This window comes from Chelonoidis abingdonii, chromosome 4, assembly GCF_003597395.2.
Source record: "Chelonoidis abingdonii isolate Lonesome George chromosome 4, CheloAbing_2.0, whole genome shotgun sequence".
Classification (NCBI taxonomy): domain Eukaryota; kingdom Metazoa; phylum Chordata; order Testudines; family Testudinidae; genus Chelonoidis; species Chelonoidis abingdonii.
Window position 1 is genome coordinate 86161631 of NC_133772.1, and position 25785 is coordinate 86187415.

Below are 25785 nucleotides of genomic sequence, written 5' to 3' on the forward strand. Positions count from 1 at the left end.
AGAGGTGGAATATTCACACTCCTGAGTGACACAAGTTTTGCCAACATAGGCTTTAGTATAAACATAACCTTATATTTTGAAATCTCTTGAGTTCTGAGATCTTGATTTCTCAGCCTTAATGTTGTATTAATTTTTTTTGCATTTAATTTCCTGTTTGTTTTAATGGGGGAAAAGTGTGTGTGTGTGTGTGTGTGTGTGTACACATGCATGCGCATGTGTGAGAGAGTTTGGGGATGGGAAGGAGTGCTGTTAGTTATATCACAATCTGCTCTTAATTGACTCATCCCAAAGTGAATCAGTCTTAACTGAAGCCTGGTTAGGCAAAGCACTTAAGCAAGTGTGTGAAAACATGTGAGCTGAAGTCAGTAGGGCTGTTCACATGCTTAGTTATGTATTTTCTTAAATATTTTGCTGGATCTGAACCTAAGGCTTAAACTATATAGACACTCCTAAGATAAAAGGTTATTGAGCGCAGTCAACATTCTAAGCCAAATGGAAACAGTACTGATGTGGTTACATTCAAACACTGACTTTAAACCTCTATAAATTAAATAATACTGGAATAATTTTCTTCAAGATTGGCTTTAAATCTTAAGGACCACAAAGTAAGCAAAGGGCCCAGTCCTGAAAACTCTTACACTTGAGAATAATCCCTTTAGAATCAATGCATTAGTTGCATGAACAGTAGTTTGCAAATTCGTGCCCCAAGTTTGAAGATTTTAGATTACAGTTGTACATAGGGTGACCATACATCCCATTTTAGCTGGGACAGTCCCTTTTTTAAGCCCTGTTCCAGCCATCCCGACTTTTTTTGGCAGATGTGGGCGTTTGTCCTGTTTGCTCTTGCCAGCTGGATCAGCTGGCAAGAGCAAACGGGACAAAAGCCCACTTTTGTCAAAGTAGGGTGTGGAAGAACGTGCAGAGCTCAGGGTGAGCAGTGATGCCAGCCCCACGGAGGGAGAGAGGCAAGGAAATGGATCAGGCGAGTATCTTGGGCCAGCCCTTCTCAGGGGTGTAAGAGATGCAGGCCAGCCCTGGGGCGGGGGAGGGGCCTCGGACTAGTCCCATGCGATGTCTCATTTTCCCTTCAGGAAATATGATCACCTTTGTTATATAGAAATTCAGAATACACATACTTATAATGGAGCTGAAGGAATACATTGAAAATGCATTTTTTTTCCTGAAAAGAACAGCATTTAAAGAGAGAACATTTTTTTGTTTTCATCAAAACCAAAAATTCACATTTTTTCTCAGGATTTTGCACAAAACTCCGTCAAATGTTGATGGGAAAAAGAAATGTTCTCTCAAAAATTTCCATTAATTTCAAAAAGCCACTTTTCATTAAAAAATCAAAACAGTTTTGGGAAAAAATACTTCCGCCAGCTCTAGCGCATAGGTGGGGTTTGCTCAGACTTTGCAAAAATATTCTTCTTTTAGCTGAGGCAAAGTGTGGGAAATTTCAGCTTAAATGGAATTTGTTTGGTTAAAAAGTGTAGCCAAGCCTGTAGAGTAAGTAGTCATGGAGCTGTGTTATGTACCATACCAGAAACCGTGGTTAAAACCTTTTCTAAATAGGTTGTTTTAATGATATTTGAATACAGTTCATCCTTGCTACGCTTTCTGTTGAACAGCGTTTTGCACAAGTCAAGCGCATCTGTTGCTGATGCTTAATATTCTTATTTTTCCTAGTGTAGACAAGAATAGGCCTCTCTATGATTTCACCATCTGGAATACAACTCTTAATTTGCCTACCTGACAGGGGTTTTGGATTAGAAAATGTAAAGCCTTACATCAGTACCTAGATAGTATGTTCACTGTGTACTAGCACCAGGCCCAACACCTTCACTCGGCACTGGAAAATTGGAGCTCAACCCAAGACTACAGCCTCAACTGTCTAAAGATTGTCAGTTATGCTTCTTGACATTTTACATAATATAGGTATTATACATACACAAACTACAGTAAAAAAGAACATTACTAAAGTTACAATGTCAAGCACTCAGAAGTCAGGAGATGCCAGAATTAAGGTTGCCTGTGAATCTACATTGAGCCCCCTTGTGCATATGTATTATGATAATCTTCAATTATAATTATTCACAGTTTCCTCACAGGATACCTACCTTATTCAGTTCATGGAATGGACTGTGTTCATGTAAGGAGCAGTTATTCAGTATTTTGTTTTCTCCTCTCCCCGACCCCCACCCCCAGTGTGTAGCCCCAGACCTTATTTACTGCACACTGTTCAAATCCTGCTCTGAAAATGTAATTAATTTCCTTACGGGCTTTTCTGTAGCACTCATCTCTATAGTAACTGAGCACTTCACAGACATTAATGAATTTATTTTCACAATACCCCTGTGAGTTGAGGGAATATATTTATCTCTATTTTACAGATTAACAACTGAGACAGAGAGAGATTAAAGTCAGAAGTATTCTTTAATTCTGAGTGTTCGATTTGAGTTACACAAGGCCAGATTTTTCAGAGTAGTTCTTTATATGTTCAAATTGGGGGGGGGGGGGCGGTTAGAAGCTCCCCATGAACGAAGAGGGAGAGAGGGGAGCGGGCTCCATGCTGGGGTGGGGCGCCATAGTAGTTTCTACTGCCGCTCCTACAGCAGTACCTCCAGGGCTGGTGCCCTGTGCTTCTTCCTCTTGCCCCCTTGTCATCTGCCAGCCTGTGCACCAATGTCTTCCTGCCCCTTTGCTTGGGTGTTGGTGCCCTGTCTCATTTTTTTTTTTTTTTCTCCTACCCCAGGATGTCTCTTCTAGGACTTGTGGTGGCTGGAAGGCGGGACCAGGCTGGGCCAGAGTGTCTTACCACTCCGTGGTGGCCAGTCCAATCTTGTGTGCAACCTAGGCTGCTCCATTCCCTCCTCTGATGCTGCTCTGGTTCTCATCCCTCAATATTTGCGTTGCAAGAGCGCTAGCCCTCACTCTCTTCCCCTGGTTCTGTTGCTCCTTTGTTGAAAACAGCTCCCATTGACTTCATCTACAGTTCTGAATGCTCAGTACTTCTGGAAGTCAGACCCCCCCAGGTGTCTCTCACTGTGCACCTGGAAAATGAGGAACACACAATTGGTGACAACTTGTGAAAAGTCTGGTTTAGGTGACTTGCCTAGCATTGCATGGGAACTCTGTGGCACAGGCAAAGCAAATCTCCAGTTCTTCAGGGCAACCTTGAACTTCCTTAACCGTAAGACCATGCTTCCTCTTCCTCCAGTCTCCTGCTTCATTTACTGCACACTTCCCAACTTCTGTAACAAATGAAGCAACTCTCCTTCACTGTATGACCTTGATTCATCCCCAGAACAGGTCCCTCCTGTGCACTGAATGAGGCCAGGGTCCTGTGGAAAAAATAGTATGTAAACACTGTATCATAATGCATACGCACAAAGGTGCCAAATTAAGGTTGCACAGGCATTCTTAATTCTGGCCATTACTAACTCTTAAGTGCTTGACTTTGCAACCTTAAGAATGTGTTTTTGAATATGGTTTGTGTGTGTGTAATATATGTAAATATATACGAATGATATAACTAGACGATAATGTATCCTCTCATACCATAATGACCTCTCCATTACTGACTAGAATGGGATGGTTACCTCCTATATCTTACATTCGATACTCTTTGTTGTTGTTGTTTGTTGTTTGTTGTTGCTGCAAATGCACATATTCATATTCAATTTATGATCCAGTATAACCCTCAGATCCTTTTCAGTGGACTACCACCTAGCCAGTTATTCCCCATTTTGTAGTTAACGCATTTAATTTTTCTTTCCCAAGTGTACTACTTTGCACTTGTCTTTACTGAATTTCACTGAAGTTCATCTTGTTGATTTCGACCAATTCTCCAGCTTATCAGGGTCGTTTTGAATTCTAATTCTGCCCTTCAATGTGCCTTCCACTCCTCCCAGCCTGGTGTCATCTGCAAATTTTATAAGTGTACCCATAATCAAGTCATTAATGAAAGTACTAAATAGTACTGGACCCAAGACTGATCCCTGCAGGACCCCCCTAGATACATTGTCCTCCCAGTTGACATTGGTAATGTGAGTATTGTCTTTCAACCATTTGTGCACCCATCTTTCATAATTGCATCTAGACCACATTTCCTTAGGTAGCTTATGAGAATGTCATGTTGGACTGTGTCTAAAGCCTTGCTAAAATCAAGTTATATTGTGTCTACTGCTTCCCCCATCCACTGGTCCAGTAAACCTGACAAAGAAGGAAATTGGTTTGGTTTGGTATGATTTGTTCTTGACATACCCATGCTTGCTATTCCTTATAACCTTATTATCTTCTAGGTGCTCATAAATTGATTAATCATTTGTACTGGTATTTTTCCAAGTCTTTAAGTTAAACTGACTGGTCTACAAGTCCTGGGGTCACCTTTGTTCCCTGTTTTGCCTTTTTTCAGTTCTCTTGGGACTCACCCAACCTCGATGAGTTCTTGAAGATAATTTCTAACGGGTCTGAGATTGCTTCAGCTGGTCCCTTAAGTATCCTACGATGAATTTCATTAGGCCCTGCCAACTTGAGTACATGTAGCTTATCTAAATATTCTTTAACCTATTATTTCCCGGTTTTGGTTTATGTTCTTTTCCCCCTTGTTGTTAATATTAAATGGAGTTGAGTATCATCGCTATTATTAACCTTTTTAGTATATAGAAAACACAGTGGGATATTATAGCAAATAACATGACAGTGAATTCATCAAGAGGGACATCTTCAATATCTGTAAAACCAGATAAGCAGATATTAAGCTAAAATAAAATAATTATTTATCTTTGTCAGTCCATATGGTTGCTTTTGTAGTGTCCTTTTGGGAACCACTACTCTTTTCTGAGATTTCTTTATATCGTGCAATATTTCTATGACCCTTGTGTATCCAAGGGTGTCTAGCTCAGGGGTGGGCAAATTTTTTAGGCCAAGGGCCACATCTGGGTGGGGAAATTGTATACAGGGCTGGGGCAGGGGGTTGGGGTGCGTGAGAGAGTGCATGGTGTGGGAGGGGGCGTGGTGTGCAGGAAGGGGCTCAGGGCAAGGAATTGGGGCAGAGGAGGGGTGCAGTGTGTACGAGGGGGCTCAGGGCAGGGGGTTGGGGTACAGGAGGTTGGGGTGCATAGGGGTGCAGCGTGCAGCTGGAGGCTCAGGGCAGGTGGTTGAGGTGCAGGAGGTCTGTGTGGTATACAAGAGGGCTCAAGGCTGGGAGTTGGGGTGCAGGAGGGTTGTGAGGTGCACACAGGGGTTCAGGGGTGGGAGTTGGGGGGCAGGTTCAGGCTCCAGCCTGGCGCCGCTTACCTAAAGTGGCTCTGGGGTGGCAGTGGTGTGCACCGGGGCCAGGGCAGGCTCCCTGCATGCCGGCCCCGGCCCCGCACTGTTCCAGGAAGCACTGCGGCCCCTGGGGCAAGGGAGCGGACGGCTCCACTTGCGCTGCCCTTGCCGCGCCTCCAGGTACCTCCCCCAAAGCTCCCATTGGCCGCGGTTTCCCGTTCCAGGCCAATGGGAGCTGCAGGGGGCAATGCATGGAGCCCTCTGTCCCCCCGCCCGAGGGCTGCAGGGATGTGGTGCCCTAGTTTGCCCACCCCTGATCTAGCTGAAGCCTATTAAAGCAAAATTAACTATGTGTTTCTGACAAGTGATTGCCTTTTACTGAAAAGCGTAAGAATATGAAAAGGTGGTTATTTGGTAAGTTAGTACCTGTGACCTTTATAGATTAGTTCTAAAATCTCAGTCCAAATTGTGTGTGTGTGTGTGTGTCTTTCGTGTATATACATGTTTATATTGTCTCTCTCTCTCTCTCTCTCTTTTTCCCCCAGGGTGGGTTTGATTTAAATCACTAGTCAGGAAGACTTGATTTAATCATGGATTTCTACACAAAAGTGCATTCTTTTTGGTTGTTTTAACCTTAATACATATTCTTCACAACTCAGAGATAGATGTAGGTTTCATTTTTAGAAGATACACACTTTACATGTTTAAAGGGATTTATTTTGAAAACTTTTCAAATTAGTTTTACAGCTATATCAGAAAATGAATGATTGTTTGATTATTTCATTTACCAATGGTAATTGAAGCAGAAATTTATAAAGTCATTGAGAGGTGAACTATCTTCAGTTCAACAGATTAATCATTAATATTTGGAGGATTTTCTTGCCATGCTGTATTAGGAAGACATTTAAATTGTTTTATTTAACTAAAACAACAACATTATGTATCCTGGATTTTTTCCTTCAACAGCAAAAGTAATATTTTAACAAAACAAGCATATGAATTTTTGAATTTAGTTAAACAGTCAAGTTTTTTAAAATCAGGTTTGTTTTTGGTTCGTCTATATATTATTTATTTATTCATTCATTTAAAAACATTTTTGTTGTTAACAAGCATGTTATCTCTGGAGACATAAACCCACAGTTTGAGAACTGCAAAACTAAGTATCTTCTAGACTGAGCAGTGATTCCATTGGGTAGATAGAAAAATTAACCTAAATAATCTATACAGAAGCCCTGGAACCCCATAAGATTGGGTCCTTAATCCATGAACTATTGGAACTCGTTTACAAAACTTTTCTTAAACATTACATGAATATATTGTCTCATACTATAGAATTAAAATTTATAATCCCTATTCTATGATGAGATGTCTTTGAGCTATAATGTATCCTAATTAAAACTATCTTTAGATAGATTTTTTTCCTCAAAAAGCATTTCATCAAAAAAATCTGATTTAAATTAAAAAAAATCATTTTTTTAAAAATCATTGATTTTTATCCACCCTGCTTTCCCTGCCCCTCCCTTCCCCAGTGTGAATGTGGAGAACTATGGGCCTTTTCCCTCCTTGTCCAACCTCAACCTATTCTTCCAGCTTGGACTAGAGCTGTTAAGTCTAAATTCGCTAAGTAGCATAAATGAGCACAATTCCATTGACTTGAACGGAGTTGCATCTGTTTATGTCAGTGGTAAATTTGACTTATTCATAGGCTTGTCTGTGGAACCCTTACTTACATGAGTAGTTCCATTGATTTAAGGGGGACAATTTGCATGAATAAGTGCTTACTAGTGAAGTCCAGGATCCTGGCCCTCTGCATATTTTCTTGTGGTGTGAAGTACCGTTGAAATAGCTCTTCAGTCATTCTTTTGATGGCTGCACTTTTTGACGAGGTTGCTGCCCTTTTTCAAATTATAGGCCATTGGTTGAAACGGATTTCTTTATTGAGGGATCTTTCTCATTTTTTCAGGAACCAAATATAAACATGATGTTATCCACTTTTAGGTTACATCTCTAGTGACGATAACTCTTTGGACAATTTAAAAATGAATAATGTTATCACTATTTAATCTGCAATTATGGTGTGTTGAGTCCTTTCATATCTCAGCAATACCACCTTTATTTTATTCTGACTATTAAATTACTTTAAGTATTTTGAGATCTCTTCTCAAAACAATCTTCTGAAATGAATAATTAAAAAAATTACAAATAGAAGGTGTGATAGGTTCCCCTTGAGATGTCACTTGGAACTGGGGTACCATTGAGCCCTCCTGATCCACTAGCCTGGATTCCCTTTCACACTGTGGTGTTGTGGTAAGTTGCCAAGCTCTCCAAACTTGCTCTTTCACCAGCCTACACACAGATAGGGACACACCTAGCTGCAGCTTCACGCAGATGCTGCTATCAGCTTTGCATGGGAAGGCTCCGCTAAGGCATCTCCCAGTTGCTAAAACATGCACCCCCCTCTGGAGTGTAAACCCAAAAGTATACGGTCTTGCACTGCACAGGGAACTGTACAGCATAAGCTCATAAAATTTGCCCCCTCCCTCAATGTGGAGAGAGACATGCAACAGTTTTCTACCCTAAGTTATAATTTCCACACACTGGTTTTAGTCAAAACAAAAGCAAATTTATTAACTACAAAAGGATATATGTTAAGTTGTTATATGTGATAGAAAACAGATCAAAAGCAGATTACCTTAGTAAATAAATAAAATCACAAACTTAGTTTAACACACTAGATAGATAAGATATGAATTAGCAAATTTCTCACCCTGAGTGATAAACAGGCTGGCAGATTCTTAAGGCACAAGCTGCCTTGGCTCTGCAGCTTGGGTTTTCCAGGGTTTCATACACAGGCTAAGATTCCCTCTAGCTTGAGACCATCATTTCCCACAGTTCAATCCTTGCTTCTCAGGTGTTTCCAGGTGTGGTGGTGTAAGGAAAGTGAGGTACCCTCATGATGTCATTGTCCCCCTTGTTTATCTTCTTCCCACTTTCTGGAGAGCTCTTTTGCTCTGACCTGGGTCAAACAGTTTCCATTGTGTAGTGCTCTTTCTGAGAGATTTCTATTGTACACAATTCCTGGTAATCCTTGTGCTTGTGTGCATTTCCTCAATAAACCATTAACATCGTTTGGCCTTTTTTGCTGTTGTTCTTGAAAGGCTGCTTGTGGGCGTTTTTAACCTCACAACATATTTCAGTAACATTCATAGCCAAACTTCATAACTTCACATACAGTGGTAGTACATACAATCCAAGGAGATATTACTGTCTAGCAGATTAAGACTTTTAGAACGATACCTCACCAAGCATACTTTGTACAAAACATATCCTAAATACACAATAGTGATGAATATTGGGGTGCCAGGATGTTACAGAAGGAAATCACAGATTAAGTTAACATGTGTCATGCCACTAGAAGATATTGATTAGATTGTCCAACTAATTTACCCTACAAATTAGTTTTATCGTGGCTTATGTATGGTGTTTATAGTAAAATAAAACTTTCCCTATTCAAAATTTTCTTTAGTTAGATGGTAGCTAGTACCAATTGAAATCCAGTGCTGCTGTAAATAACAGGCTATCCTCCCTATGAGGCTGTTTGTTCTGCTGTTCAGATCAAGTTTATAATCATCTGTTTTGCTCTTACTAAAAGTCTTCCAGGTTTATGAGGAATTATAACTCTGTCCTGGTTGTGTATGCCTTTGTATCACCTCAGAACAGTACTATCATTTTTGGTGAGGCACAGGAAATGAGGAAAATCATACCTGAAACTGAAATTGAAAATACAAGCTATTCCATTGGGGGAACATTTTACACAAAACTATAGGAGGCGTTATTGCTCTGTTACCATAAATTCTAATCAACCATCATATGAGAGAAGGTCATAGTTTAACAAAATGTGATTTATGTATTGCTAGGTAAGTGTTAGTGGGTCTACATGTGTGTATATGTGCGAGTGTGTGAATCTTACTTAAAAGCAAGTATTTTTCTTGGCTGACCTTTCTTTTTTCTGTATAAAAATGCCACTGGAAAAATGAGAAATTGCTATTAATCTGCTTGGCTCATCTCTCCCTGAATTTCCATCTCTTGAACTGTTTGTTTTCTTTGTAATCAAATACTTCAGAATTTTTGCTTACATGGATAAATGTGAGTTGTTAAATTTAGGTTAGTAGACTAAAGATGCATTATTGGGTTTAGTGCTGTGCTTCAAATGATTAGGATTTAAATCACTGCATTTTTGGTTGGGTAGAAATTTTCTTGAATCTCATTTATGCAGACTGAATTTAGAGGGCCGGTCTTTATTTTTCTCCCCCCCCTCCCCCCCCAATTTACTTTTTGCTTTGTTCAAGCAAAAGAGTGGGAGGAAAAATACAAAATAAATAGATAACAATCATAATAATGCCTTGCTTTTAAAGTTTTTCAACAAGTATTTCTCTCAGCAATCAGAACTATAAGACTTTTCATCTTCGAAGTAGTTACAAACTTTTAATTCCCACAATATCTGGTTGAGAAAGCTAAGTAAATATTATCCCCCACCTTATAAATGGGAAACTGAGGCATATCAGTTAAGTGGCTTGCTTAATGTCTTGGAAGTTTGTGGATCCAAGTCCTGTGCTGAGACAGGTAAACCATATTTTTTATGGAAGTCAATCTGTCTTGTTTTTTTAACATGTAAGATGACTGAAAGGTCTTAAGCTTCAATGTGTTGGACTTTTTTGCAGTTACTAATTGTTAAGCAATTTGTTTAAAATATAATTTGTTATTGACTGAAGGCCTGATCAAAGTCACTGGAAAGATTCACATTGACTTCAGTCATGAATAGAACGAAAATATGTGGAATCATTAAAAACAGTATAGGCCAGGGGTTGGCAACCTTTCAGAAGTGGTGTGCTGAGTCTTCATTTATTCACTCTAATTTAAAGTTTCTCATGCTAGTAATATATTTTAACGTTTTTAGAAGGTCTCTTTCTATAAGTCTATATTATATAACTAAGCTGTTATATGTAAAGTAAATAAGATTTTTTAAATGTTTAAGAAGCTTCATTTAAAAATAACTTAAAATGCAGAGCCCCTTGGGCCGGTGGCCAGGACCCAGGCAGTGCGAGTGCCACTGAAAATCAGCTTGCACGCCGCCTTCGGCACACGTGCTATAGGTTGCCTACACCGGTATAGGCTTTGCTTGATACGTTGGAGACAGAATACACAGGAACCAAAAAAAGACCCGAAACCTCAATTGCAGGACAGATATCCTTGCTGGACAAAGTAAGGATACCCTTGTTCAAACTTATTGTCCAGATGTGAATGTTGGAACTCTAGCCATTTATGATATACTGTTGCTGTATTGTTAGGAGGTAGCTCTGTGTGACACAAGTATGCAGTTACCAACAAAGTTATAAGGTGCTAGCCATCAATTCTGTGTATTGAAGAATGGTGAACATCCCAATTTTTTATTTATAAATAATGTTAATCAAGTCTATAATCCTAGTATTTTAATTAACAAAACAATGATAGCAAAGAGACCAGCTCTATAGGCTTGAAGAGTTGGTATTGATAAGTACTGCATTTTGTTAAAATTCCATACACAGGCTTTGTTCTGAAATGTAAGAATAAATCAGTTATATGGTATGTGGGTAAAGTATGTTGTGTTTCAGTATTCCTGACTAGCAAACTACAAAAACAATTCAACAAGTTTATTTCTGGCAGTCTTTGGAAACTGGCATGTTTTTCTAAAGTTATTTTTCCAAGTCTGTTTTCCACTATTCCCACAGGGAATAGATTAATAGGGGAAAATATGCATTGCCCTCCAAATGGCTTCAATTTTACTATCTCCATGAAGCAACGCTTACTGCTGATGTGGCAATTTGTGCATATTGCCCATTATGCCTTACACTGTGATTTACTGACTTTGACTGGGTTTGTTTGTTCGCTTTAAACAGGTTGTCTCCTGGTTCCGATGTCTACGTCACAGTTTCATCCATTGCCTTAGCAAGATCACAGCAGTGTCGTAGCTCCCCCAGCAATCTGTTGTCCTCGAGTGAGACTGGCTCTGGTGGGGGAACCTACAGACAAAAATCTATGCCAGAAGGGTAGGCACCAGGTTTTTTTTTTTTTTAGGTGCTGTTTGGTTGAGGTTTCTCTCTTCCATTTGGTGGCTAGACTTATAAAATATGTGAGCTGTGCTTACTCTGCTGCTTTACAAACTATTCTTTACATGCAGTTACTAAAACAGTTTTTCTTTCCTTGCCTCACTTTTGGAAAAAAAGAGTGAGGTTGAAGAGTCCTCTCACTTTTTCTCTCTGACAATGCTCAGGCTAACATCTGCAGAGACCTTGAAGTATTTGAGTCTTCATTAAATGCATCGGTTTCATATTGCAATCTTCTTCACTTCACAGCTTTTGCTTCTTAAATGATATCAATAGTGCATAATACTCAAACTGAGTTCTTAGCCTTTTGACTTTGCAGCCTGCACTGCTTTTTTGAAGCAAGAAAGTGATACATTCATCTAAGACTTGGATAGTTTAGACATAAGGGTATTAAGTGACTTATAGCGACTGTTCAAAATAGCGTTTATTTCACATATTAAAAGTGTCTCTGATTTCAGCCTGTCTCCTCCAGCTTTATTGATATCATGAAGCTCCTTAGAGTGATCCGCTATTCACATTTGGGGGAAACTCATGGAGGAAGAAATTAAATATGTATCATTTTCAGAGAACATTGAAAAGGAAAAATGAATCAAACATTTTTAAGTAGAGAAAGAAGAATAATTGGCAATGATAGAACTACATGCCTAAGAATATCCCTTACAGAGAAGAGGAAAGGAGAAAAACTGCTAATAGTTCATACAGAAGCATCTCTCTGGAGTCTCCTTAGATAGTTTGACGGTCAATGTGTAATCCTCTCCAGGTTGGTGCTTATAAAGTCGCAATAGTAATGTAAATTCCATTGTCTGAAACTACCTAGCTCAGTGGTCCCCAACCTTTTGAGCGCCGGACAATTAGCCACCAAGGACCGGGGCAGACAAGCATCCACCAAAATGCCTCTGAGAAGTTGCAACATCAAGAGGCATCGCCACTGAAGTAGCATCATCAAGAGACATCATCGCCGTAATGCTGCTGAAAATCAGCGGCATTTTGGTGGCAATGCCTCTTGATGACGCTGCTTTTCGGCAGCATTTCTGTGGATGCTTGTCCGCCGGCCAGTATGCTGGTGCACATAGATGCCCCGGCAGGCGCCATGGCGTTGGGGACCACTGACCTAGCTAGTATAACACCCTGTCCTATGCATGTTAGGGAAGTCTGCAGATAGGAGCATCTGTCCTGTGCAGCATGGAAGCATGTAGGTTTAGCAAGATGTCAAGTACGTTGAAGTGGTCTTGCTCCATTACAGATTAGGAAGTTTGCAGGAAAGATACCTTCCCCTGCAAATGTTAGGTGCTGTGCGCCTTCCCCTGTTGCAGAGCAGGTTCTCTCCCGCACACCAATACAAAGGCTCAGATTCAGAAAAGCATCCCTATTCAGGACAGATTAAGTACTGTTCTGAATAAGGATTGATTTATGCATGTGCCTAAGAGTTGTCTTAAGTGAATCATCCGAAAGTGCACAAAAGTCCTTTCTTAGCCATTTCACTGTACAAGTTATTCATGCACATACCTATAGTGGATCCTTCTTTGCTGAGTATTTTACAAGTTCAGAAAACAAAACCACACTTGCATACTAAATTAACTGTTTTAAAAGATTAATAAGTCTGTCAAATCAAACCGTGTTGTAGTGGAATAATGAAATGAACATGATAAGAAATGGTACTGATCCTCAAAACAGGCAATTTGTTTGGCAAATTTACCTTTCAGAGCACAATGACGTGGCTGTAGAAACTGTTTAGAAAAACTAGCAAGATTTTCTTTTTCTGATGGAGAAAAATACCGTGCCCCTCTCAGTCTCCTCCTCCATTGTTCTCATGCTCGTAAATGGCTGAACCATATTTGTTAAAGCTGTCCAAAATTTCACCTCCAGGTATAAAGACAAAGCATGAAAAATTTCAGCCTGAAAGATGAAAGTTTCAGAATACATGTAATTGAAAATAGAGGGTAGGATAGAAACTTTATCCAACAATATTTATGGTAACAGTAACTGGTGATCCTACTATATTATTGGTCCTGATCGTTCCCCATTAAAAACAATGGCAAAAGCCTCATTCACTTCAGCAGTATCCAGATGGGACTTGCTGTATATATTATAGATATGTGTTTCATGTACACTTCTGTTTGTATTGTATGGTTTTTATGTATATGTATGAATGTTAATAGAATGTAAAAAAGGAGTATAAAACAACGAATGAATGTTTTTCCTTTTCTGGCTGTATGAAATAAACTATTTTCCTGTGTTCCTTTGGGAATTAAAGATGCATTTCTGCTGTTTTCATGAGGTCTGTGACAACTTTTATAATGTAAGTGGCATAAAATATACCACTACAACCAGCACTAATTATTTCCTAGTTTAATTAGTAAGTTTTACATGGCCTAGTTAATAAAAATAAATAAATAACCACGTTTGTTGCATCTTAATTAATAGGGGAATGATTAGATTTTACCAAGATTAACAAACCGTATTTTCATAGATCTCGGATGTCCTCTTTGATAAAAATACACTATAAGTTAAGCAAAGCATGTTACATTGCACTTGATGATGAATATTGATATCAAAGATGTTAATTAGGAGAACATTATGTGAAGAATAAAATATTGAGCCACACAATATGATAAATGAGTTTTTAGATCTTGAACTTCTCTTTTAAATACTGATTCTAATTACTCCTTTTTTTATTTTTGGTAGCATGGACAGATACCCACTACCAGATGTTATCACTGTTTCAATAGTCATTCAGCTAATGTTTAGGGAAGTGATCAGCTTTTTTAAAAAAATATAAAAACCATACATCTCTAATATAATTTATTAATATAGTAATACTTGTGTAAAAGTCTTTTACTATGTTTAATTTAGACAATTCCCATTATCTCTTGGATTACGAGGTAGAATTCTATATATCCTTTAAAGTTTATGGGATGCCATTTTGCATTCAAGTGTACAGTTGCATGCCTGACTAAATATGTGATGGCACATTACTGGTTGGCAGGTTTCCATTTCAGTATTAGGGATCACCTGGGAAGCGTATGTTTGACAGGGTGGGATGTGTTTATTTTCATTTCAACTGTTATGTTTAGTAGTTGGAGCTGGGGAAATTCCATGATGTGAATTATTGTGAAGTGTGCAAAGCTTATCTGCTGTTGCTGTTCATCAGTTTTAATGGTTGTTTTGTGTGGTTTTATTTTTTTTATTTTAAATTCTGGATATGTTCATGAAATCCGTCAAGTAATGGTCTAACTATGACTAGAAGATCTGAATCTAATATTTAAACTGCAGTATTAAAATCATACAGCATGTTACATTTATAGATATTGATGGATAAAGGAGGATCCTGTGTATTCCACAATTGTTTAGCAGTGGAATTTGCCAGAATCCATCCTTTGCTTGTGTTTCAGAATCTAGGCTTTCATTTAAATAAAAAACGGTTTTAGTTCTCATGGCTGCAAATAGAACCCTACAAATATGTGCTGAGTGTAAAATTATTACCTTGTGTCTCCTTGAATCTGCAGACAACCTGAAACGATAGTTCAGAATGGGAGTTGCTCCAGTACCTCTCAGAACAGTATCCCTTTATTCATTTCAAAATATAATACAAATTTCAATTTCAAATTAACTGTTTCACAGCTGATCATTTTAACATCCCACAAACTTTAACTATCTTCCACATCTCACACCTTTCCAGATGCCAAAAGCCCCAACTGTCCACTCTTAACTGCCAAAATCATTTGCTTCTATGTTAGTTATGCACTTTCAGTACATTACTCTGCAGCATATTTGAAAATTAAAAATTTGGGGGCAGCATGAATAAATTTAATGTCATATTAAATAAGGGGCGGGGGAGATACTATAATAGTTATTTTTCATTTTCATATATAATTAAATCAAACGTCAATTTTTGTGTGTGATTTTCCTGAAGTTGTTACAAGAATCTCCAGTCTGCTCCACTGGAGTATGTTTGAATACACAGGGTCTTGCCCCAGAATTTAGGTCAAGGTTGCTATGGTGTATACAGGGCCTTGACTACAATTGAATTTAAGTGGGAAACATAGTCGCCTGTCTCTGTTCATTTTTAAGATCTCTTTACTCCTCTCCTCCCTATCTACATTCCTTGCAGGTACTGTGCAGATTAGTACCACATTCTAAATGCCTGGCCTTTATAAATGACCTCTTGTTTCTGTACCTTCTTGATATGCTTTTGAATTGCTTTTTGCTGTGGATTTCTGCTTGTCAGATACTTGCTTATTAAACAGACATATACAAGTATCACACCACAATTTGAATACATTGTATTCAATGTCTTAATGAATTTGATTGACAGATCCCCTCATGATATGACTTTAAATCAGGCCTGTGCTTTTTAGTCAGTCATGGTATGTCAACACTCCACTAAAACACCTGCAACTGGCCTGTCTCAGGGGGCTTAGACTGCGGAGCTATAAAATTGCAGTGTAGCTATTCCAGCTTGGGCTGGAGCCTGGTCTCTGGGAACCTGCAATGGGGGAGGGTCCCAGAGCACAGTCTCCAGCCTGAGTCCAAACATCTACAGTCCAGTTTTATAGCTTTTCAGCCTGCTCCCCATGAGTCTGAGCCAGTTGACATAGGCCAGCTTTGGGCGTTTATTGCAGTGTAGACATATCTTTAGGCACTTTTGAAAATCCCACCCGAAAATGTGTGTGGAAATTATTAAGGAAAAACAATGGCTTCAGATATTCATTTATCTCGGCCAAAGCTGATCCATTATCTCAAAGCCACAAGTTTGAAACTAACCCAAATCAGTCATTCACCCTAAATTACCCAGGTAATGGCTATTCCATGGCCCATGTGGAATGCATTGGTGCTTTCAGTCTAGTTAGTAATGGACAAATGCCCACATCCCCAAAATCACTGCTAGTGTTGGCACGTAGTAACATGCTGGTCAGTGCAGCAGATAAGCCAAGGATAAAATAGTCTATGAAGTCTGTAAAACCTCACAGCCCACTTTAATGGGGGGATAGCTCAGTGGTTTGAGCATTGGCCTGCTAAACCCAGAGTTTCAGTTCAATCCTTGAGGGGACCATTTAGGGAATCTGGGGCAAAAATCTGTCTGGGGATTGGCCCTGCTTTGAGCAGGGGGTTGGACTAGATGACCTCCTGAGGTCCCTTCCAACCCTAATATTCTATGACTGGCAGTGTAGGGAAATTCATGCAGTCACTCCCTATGTTATACTTGTGTGGCTAGATAGCACTTCATGGTCTAGGACTGTTGATCCAGCTACTTTTAAATACTTAATTTTTCAAAAGAGCCTAAGTGAGTTGGGGCCACAGTTCCACTGGCTTTCAGTAAAATTTGAAATCTTTAAATCACACTTTTAGTGAATGAAATCAGACTTAAAAAGCTCTGCTTTGATATGAAATTGGTGCTTGAATAAAAAAGAATTCTAATTTGGCCTTTGGAGGCATCATTAGCCCATTGGACTTCCTCATGACTGGTCATGTGACAAACCAATCAGGTATTGGACCAACTTCTGTTGGTGGAAGGTACAAGCTTTCAAGCTCAACAGAGATCTTCCTCAGCTCTGTGTACCTTCTACCCAACAGAACTTGGTGCAGTAAAAGCTATTACCTCCCCAACCTTGTCTCTCTCATATCCTGGGACCAACATGGCTACAGCAACACTGAAGACCAGTCATTGTTAAACAACCTTTTGCCCTCCCTAATTTTTCACTAATTTTTGGCTGAAGAATTCAAAATTTCATGTTGATGCCTACTGGGGTGGGAAATTGCAAAAAACAAATTCAACTTTTTCCTTGGTGCCTCTTGTTTGTTCTCTTGAAATAGTTCTCTCGAAACCAGTGCTTAATTTGTAATGAAAAAAGATGCTGGGGCTCAAGCAGTTTTTTTACATTCATAACTGATGCAGCAAGCCTGGAGGTGCTGGGGCTATAAACTGCCAAGCCTAGAGGTGCTGGGGCTATAAACTGCCAAGCCTAAAGGTGCCGGGGCTTAGCCTTGGCAAGGCCTGGCAAAAGTAAGCAGTGCTCAAAACTCAATGATAGTCAACTGAAAAAAGTGAACCTACTGTTTACATTAGTAAAAACAACTAACACTTCCAGAATGCATCTTGCAACAAAATAATTTAGCATATTTTAAGAACAGAAAAAGTTCATCTGACTTAACATGCTGACTGGTGATTTAGTACACAGTTAGGACCAATTTTTGGTTAAATAATTAGTTTTTTTAACTGATACCAGGGGTTCTTGAACAGAGGTGCTCAGTAAATTAATGGTTTAATATATATACTTTGTATTTTATAAATAAGAGGTGGTAAGTGACCCCCAACAACTGAAAGGAAAAGCATTATAAATCCCACAAGAAGCTGTTTCTGGATTTCTGGGTCAAGTTACCCGATGTAATAACCGTTTTTCTGTAAGTGCTATTCTTCTACATGGGATTTAAGCATAATTAAAACTGTTGTCTACCTTTGTTTTGGGGACACTACAACAGGTTCGGAATGAGTCGTAGATCCCCTGCCTCCATTGACAGGCAGAACACGCAGACAGATACTGGTAGCAGCGGCAAATCCACACCAAACTGGCAGAGGAGTGAGGATAGTATTGCTGACCAGATGGGTAGGTAACTTCTGCAGTAAGCAAAAGGTGTTCACCACAAGGTGACTTTGGCAATATATTTCTCCATGCACTGGGAGAAGCTTCTAAAGCACTGTATTTACTCTTTGTGAATGTTACTCTTATTAATCAGAATGAATGATTAGATCTTAGATATACTTCAGTCTGTGTCTTTTGAGACCTCTGAGTATCACCTGAGGAAGAACTGCAGTTATTGTGAGGCTAAACCTTTCATAATTCTCCCACTCTCTGGAACACCATGTCCTTAAGAACTGGTTGGATAGACACACTTATTAGTTTGTCTTGCTGTTGAATACTTGTTTGACCACACCTACTCTCCCCAGTGTTTCAGCTTAGTTTAATTTTCACTTAGTTTATCTTCAGTGTTCGTGATTTTTCCCTTTCAAATGGTGCTATATAAATGCAAATTGTTTGATCATTGAAGCTATAAAAATCTCATGTAGACAAGGCCAAATATATGCTGTTTCTTCTTCAAGTCATTGCAGAACTGTATTCCACTGAGGTGTGCATGCACCCAACGCACCGAAGTCAGAGAATTTTGCTTAGCAGTCCCTGTTGGGACAGCACTTGCACCCTGTGGCCCGCAGCCTCTTCCATACCTATATCAGGATGAGAATACTCTGACACCGCCCCCCCCCCCCCCAAGTTCCTTTTCACTGCCCGCAGCTTGAGTTGGAGCTCCCGTGTGGATTTTACCTCTTGGTTTCTAACAACGGTGTGATTGTCTGTAAATTGTTATACTCTTGTAGTCAGTTTAGGAATTAGTTCTGTTTATAGTGTTATATGGTACTATGCCTTCACCAGGATTTAAGCTCCATCCTTTTTGTGGGGTGGCATTTCCAAATAACAATCCCCATACATGTTGTTTGTTGTATTTTAGGAGAGAGAGAGAATAAAGAGTGCTCCATTTGCCATTCCTTTAAGAAAAGCACTCAAGTTGTCTTGCGCTTGTGTTTAAAATGGCACCTCATAGAACAAGCCATGAATCCAGATTTGGCCCTCTGCAGATCACCAGGGCCATCAGTATTCAGAGCTGGTGTGGACCTTGGATAGGCCACCAGATTCAGACCCTTGTCAGAGAAAAAAGGACCAGTCCCCTTCATCTGCTCCCCCAAGGAAAAGAACTCATAAAACTAATCAGAGCCACTTCCAGGCTCAAAGAGACTCTTCCTCCTCTTCTAAGAGGAGTGTGGCACGCTGCCATGTCTCAGTGAAGAGGGCTTCTTGGCTGCAGAACTCAGGCATTGCTCTGTACATAAAACCAGACCACAGAAGAAATACTATTTGATGGACAGTCTTTGTTTTCTGAAAAGACACTTGAGAAGTTACATTTGTTTATGAACTTCAGGCTATGTTACAGTTTCTCTCAAGATATCCTCAAGCTGAAGGTGGACCATGCCAAACTGATTCTCATTGCACCAGGCTGTCCAAGACAGTGTTCGTTTTTTGACCTCTGTCTGTCTGTCCAGACGCCCAGATCCTGTGTTTATCGTCCCACCCACACCTCGAAGAACAAGTTACACTGCAGGTCAATAACCGGATTTTCATGGAGTACAGTCAAAACCATTGAGTGGTATAGAAATAATATGACAGATGATATTGCTGTTTAGGACTAGACAATAGATTCTTTTAAAAATATCTGTTTGTTTATAGATGGTTTGATGAGAAATACTTGGGGTACTTATACAAGATGTGCTTGAAGTTCAAAGGGGAAATAAATGTGTATAGTTAAGTGATCACTGTAACTTGTCTGTTCTGCCTTGCTTACAGCACAGCTAAACAGGGATGGACCAAGCTTTCTAATTTATTGTCCTCTGGCCATGTGAACAAAAAGACATTCATTTTCATGGTATGCCAGCACCTGGTTTAATATCCTGGCCCCATCCTCTTGGATACTTGCGGCACAATCCTCACCTGGTGTAAATATTCATGGCTTCATTGACCTCAGTGGAGTTGTACTGATTTACTACGGGTGAGGACTTGGCACTTGGTTGTTCACATGCGGTTTGTATACTATACGTTCTGTATTTTGAAATAAATTTATAACTGAATGTCCAAAGGTTTTGGTTAATGACAGCAGTGGGGAAAAATCAAACTGTAACATCAGATTTCAAGTTTTCTTAATTTGTCTCACATGCCTCTACAGTGCATATACTGTGTAAGTGCAATGTTGCTTGCTGTATTGCAGAACCCACATGCCATCTCCCAGCTGTATCAAAAGTACTGCCATCCTTCAGAGACAGCCCCAGTGGAAGACTGATGAGGCAGGATCCTGTTGTTCACTTGTCTCCAAATAAGCAGGGTCATGTAAGTTAACTTATTAAAAATTATTTTTAAATGTTTGACTCTGTTTCTGCCCAAAAGGCCTGGGTGCCCTTCAAAGGCAAAGTATCTTTCAAAAACATAATGATGAAATCAGCAAAAAACCATACTTCTCTGTTAGAATATAGAGGAATCAGCAAAGCAGATCTGTTGCCTTTTCAGTATTCCAGAAGCTAAGCACGGCTTTAATAGCAAATTTCTGAACAGGAACATTTTACTGCCAGTTGAACAGCAGGTTTTTGGTCTGGTACCTGGTGATAAGCAGAGGATTTGTGGGAACTTTGTTCCCAAAGGAAGTATCCTTTGTAAATCCTGCTAGCTAGTCCCAGGCCACAGATAAATACAAGATTTGGGAAACTTACCAAAAATGCTTCATATGGCAATGTTTAGAAGTTTGGCGCAGCAATCGATACACATACGTTGAAATATAAATAGCACATCTCTTGCCTCTACACTTGTTTTTGTTTTCATTTTCCTTTCTTTATCAAGTCTCTCTCATTTATTTCCTTTAAATGTGATCACAACTTCTTCCCTAGTTGGAAAGGTTCTTCCATAATAGCTGCTGGAGTCCTGCCTGAAGGAGTTTTTCTTACCTTTATACATATGTTCAATCGCTGGATAGAAAACTATATCCTTCTGACCCTGTAGAACTGGGTAGGAACACCCTTTGGAGCTTGTCAGACATGCATCTGTTTGAAGTGTGCAGCATTCCCAGCCTCTGCCAGCCCTGAAAGGGAAGATCCAGATTAGAAATCAGATTTGAGTCCCCTGCAATGGAAAGCCAAGTGCTGTTACAAAGGCACCCTTAAACTTTTCACAAGTGTGAAACATGATTACAGTAATAGTCGCAACCTTTAAAACTACAAATTCCATTAGAACCAAAAGAATCTTTCTAACTGGTGAAGCTTTTTATGTGAATCCACAATATCAAGCCACTTATTGTGTGTGTGTGTGTGTGTGTGTGTGTGTGTGTGTGTGTGTGTGTGTAAATTTCCTTATTATATAGTTATCTAAACTAAATTGCTTGATAATGCTGAAATGATCAACTATGTTGACGTATGCACAAATAACATTCCCATACAGATATTTGTTTACGATTTGCTGTTGCTGACCAGCACTCTGTTTTGGACATAGTTGGCACTTCTGCTACTGGTGTGCTGCAAAATTCTTTTATTACCAGCTAGTAAAAACACTCCTTTATAAAAGCGATGATGGCCTGTCTTCTTGCGCTCAGCAGTATGAACCAGTTTTTGCATTTTTATACATTTGGTCTTAATATTAACACATCTGAACAGATGTCAAGATAGGAGATGGGAAATGACTTGTATGTAATAAATAAGGCCAAAGAGAAATATAGGACTGGAAAAATTGAACTAAACTGAACTTGAGGTCCCTTTGTCCTACTTTTCTATGATAAATTGATACTTGCATTGTTGTAATTTAATGTTTGCTTTGCTGTTGTTTATTCTTGTAGATTGATGGATAGTAGGAAGAGAAACAGCCTTACTGAAGACTAAAATAGTTGAAACTGAAGATATTTAGGAATTAGAATCAATTTAATGACTGTTACTCCACATTTTGTATGAATTCTTACTCTAGGACATCAACAGATTGGAGAGAGAGTGAGATTCCTGATACTGTGTGGATCCATGCTTATTTCTCCATCCTCCACAAAATTCTATATATATTTCATAGCCCCTTGGCCTAGAGCCTGAGCTGTGCATGGTACAATGGGCTCCATGGAGAGAGGAGGGGTTTGGGAGGGAGGGAGGGAGGGAAGGAAGGAAGAAGTAATAAAGGTGGCTTTAAACAACCTTTTCACCCCTTCCCCTATCTTCTGACCATCTAACCACCAAATATGTCTCTTGCATAAAGTATAACAGCTTCAGACTTGATTATATGGATGAGCAGAACATCCAGAATTGCATTTGATAGGAATTAAAAACAAGAAATTCAGAAGGGATATAATCCCTCATGCTTCAGGGCATTAGTCAACCACTAACTGATGATGGGAGATAGGAAGAAATTTCCTTTATAATCAAATTGTTTCACAAATGCCCACAGTGAAGTTTAAAGCATTCATTTAAAGCATCTGGCGCTGGCTGCTGTCAGAGGATAGTGAACTAAATGAACTCTGGTCTGGTCACTCCTCTGTTCCTCCTTTTGCTCACTGCACTGAAACCTCTTTTCTTTTAACTCTGCCTTTTGAAGGTGATACTTTCAAAACCAAATAATACATTTCAGTGTTTATTTGCAAAGGAGATTGCTGCTGAGGAAGCAGTGAGCTTCCTAGTAAAGGAAGTAGTCAGAGATGCCCCTTCTGTCCTTTCTCAAACCTTTGGGTAAGTAATCAGATTACTAAAATAACACACGCTTCAGCTGTGGATTGATGGGTTCTCATGTCCTAAACCAACTTAAAATGAGCATCTGTGCTATTTTTAATTATAAGCACTTTGAAGAATTGGGCACTTCTCTACTGTTATGCAGGTGCGATTGAATATCACAAGTTTAAACGTGAATGGTCAGTTTTTCTTGTGAGTGGGCTTCGTACAGGTGACTGAATTTTAAAGTAAACAGTGCAAAAATATTGTGGGGTAAATTAGATGTTTTCTGATAAATTAAGGCATGACCGCCCAAGGTCATACTAAGCTTTTAAAATGGGTATTAAATTGGTGGCCTGAGTTATGTCTCTGAATTTTAGACTTTGAGTCCCCACCAGACGTGTAAAAGTAGAGCTCCCATACTGCAGTTGTGCCTTCTTTGTCTTGTTTTCGTCATGATCATTCTGAATTAAAGCCATGAACATTTTTTTGTAGTCTGACAGCCACTACTCCAGCCACTCCAGTAGCAATACTCTCTCCAGCAATGCCTCCAGTGTCCATAGTGATGAGAAATGGTATGACAGTGGCGATCGCACTGAGTCAGAGCTGAACAGCTACAACTACCTTCAAGGGACTTCAGCTGATAGTGGCATAGATACCACCTCATATGGCCCCAGCCATGGCAGCACAGCTTCTCTGGGAACCTCAGCAACGTCTCCTCGATCAGGGCTTACAAAGGAGAAAGTGACACCACTGTGGCATAGTTCCAGTGAAGTAGTCTCCATCACAGACAGGACTTTAGAAAAAGAAAGCCATGTTGTAGATCGGAAGACGGAGTCTTCACTAAGCCTGGATATTCACACCAAGAGTCAACCAGCCTCCAATCCTTTAACAAGAGAAAACAGTGCTTATAGTCTTAGTGATGCTGTTTCCCACGCAAGGTAATTTTCTCTCAAGTCATGACTGATGCCCCTTCCACCTTCACTTTCTCTCTCTTTAAGATGAGAAGTGACTGTTAAGGGAAAATTGTGTGCCTATTTTGGCTAACCTAGAGGTTTGAAAGAGTCCACTGCATAAGGTGTTTGACAGTGGACACTGCATATGGTATTTGTATCTCCCACTGATGGGTCTAGTCAGTCTAAGGAGTGTGTGAATATTTGTGATAGCAGGAACATGCTCCACTCTACCACTGTTACACATGATGTAAGATTTTAGTATGATAGGTGTATTATAGGCAACATCGTGCAAGCATTGCTTTTCAAATCATTGTCAACAAGGGGATAAATAAATTTAACGATACCCATTTGATTTTGGAATTTTTGTTTCTTTTTTTCAAGTGGTGGTTTCATACAGGAAAATATAGGTGTACATTTGCTTCCTCTCTCCATGCCCCCCAGTGTTTTTGTTTAGATACTTGGGAGGTAGTGCCATCTAACACATACAGTAAAGGACAAGGAAATGAGGAGACCTGGAGTCTAGTACCCACTCTGCTACTGACTGTGTGTGTGACATAGGACAGTCACTTTACCTTTTTCTTTCAGTTTCTCCATTTGTAAAACGAAGATAATGAACATCTTTGTAAAGTGCTTTGAGCTCCTTAGATGAAAGGCACTCATTCTACAAGTGAATCATAAAAATTAGAGGTGAAAAAAAATCAGATCTTCTAGCTTAATTCCCAAAATACTAAATATAATTATTTTTTAAATGTTATTAATCATTGTAAGAAGAAAAATGCATTTATGACATAGTACTAAGCAAAAAAAACAAATCTGCAAGGGAAAATGTTTGTCTTTTTTTTTCTTCTTCTTCTTCCTGGTTTTAGGCAGGCAGTTGCATTTATTGTTGTTTGTATTAATTTCTTTGTATTTTTAAGAGACAGATAAGATATCTAGTGGGCTGGAGGGTAGAAAATATGCTGCTAACAGTTCTTCAGTCTAACAGTTCTGTTAGAGGAGAAATGAGATGAGGCAAAGCTGGAGATGTACCATCCAGTTGAACAGCGTCTGATACTGTAACTGCAAGTTGGGTTTGTCACAGAGTCTGTAATGCAGTGAATGATCTCCTTGCACTCAGTGTCATGGTAATTTCAGTTCGGGATTTTGTTAATGGGGTTCCATCCTGTTCTGTCGTTGTTCTAGGGGCATTGTAGGCATTCAGTGCCTCTTTATGTAAGCATCTCTTTACACTGATTTTTTTTACCTGACATTTATAACTTTTATTTTATGACAATGCTGGAAAGTTGCCAGCAACATTTTTGTTCAGAAGTAGTTTTTCAGAAAGGAGGAAAAGGGCCATTAAGTACTAAACGCTACATTGTGAAGACATTCCTAATGATAAAAACATGTTTGGGCTGTAGAGGTTTTAGCATTTTCTCTTCCATGCAGCAAATAGTGTAAATAGAAAAGTAGAAATAAAAAAGTGGCAGAGAATGAAAAGAAAAAAGGAAACACATCAAACAAATATAAGGGGTATACAAACTGATACCAGCTGATTGCAGAGTTAGCCTGTCAAACCATCTCATTAATTCACTGTACTGTAGCAATACGTCTCCAGACATGACATTTTTCTATGATTCATTTTGTTTTACCCAATTCTCATTTCTCTAGTTACACTTAAATTGTTTGTTCCTGTAAATATTTTTTCAGAATGGCATTGAATTTTCTTGATAAACTACTCTGGTTTTATACAAAATATAAAAGTCTTGTTTTGCTTTATTTGAAAACAAATGGAAGTACAGTTCTTTACACAGAGAAATGATACAGCAATCTGTAGAACAGAACTGAGGCACCCTAATTTGGAAATATGGTATTATAGTACCTTGCAAAATTAATGCACAATATTTTGTCTATTAGCCATGGAGAAAAGACAGGCTGCCTTGTATTCCTTCTTTATTATTTGATAATTTTTGAACATTCAAAAATGTACGTAGTGCCTCAAAACAGTAAAAGAGCCTGCACTCTTGATTAGCTAAGACACTAAGTGAGGGTTACCAGCAGGTAGAGCAGGTAAGGAAGGAGAGAGGAAAGTAAAGAGTGACAATAAGAACATGCTGTTACTCAATAGGCATGTACACATTTTGATGGTTCCACGCACACCTTTTTT

At 39.2% G+C, this 25785-nt stretch overlaps 1 protein-coding gene across 7 annotated transcripts in view; it reads left to right on the forward strand.

Annotated features, from left to right (window-relative positions):
- Nucleotides 1-25785, forward strand: part of SIPA1L1 (signal induced proliferation associated 1 like 1) — a 391350-nt gene that overhangs the window by 342601 nt on the left and 22964 nt on the right. For 6 of the 7 annotated variants that reach the window (XM_075065409.1, XM_075065411.1, XM_075065410.1 and 3 more), the window contains 4 exons: nt 11211-11360; nt 17898-18022; nt 20229-20347; nt 23179-23624. In XM_075065409.1, coding sequence (XP_074921510.1) covers nt 11211-11360; nt 17898-18022; nt 20229-20347; nt 23179-23624 — 840 coding nt within the window. The remainder of the gene's footprint in view (nt 1-11210; nt 11361-17897; nt 18023-20228; nt 20348-23178; nt 23625-25785) is intronic. The other variant, XM_075065414.1, reaches the window with a different exon arrangement.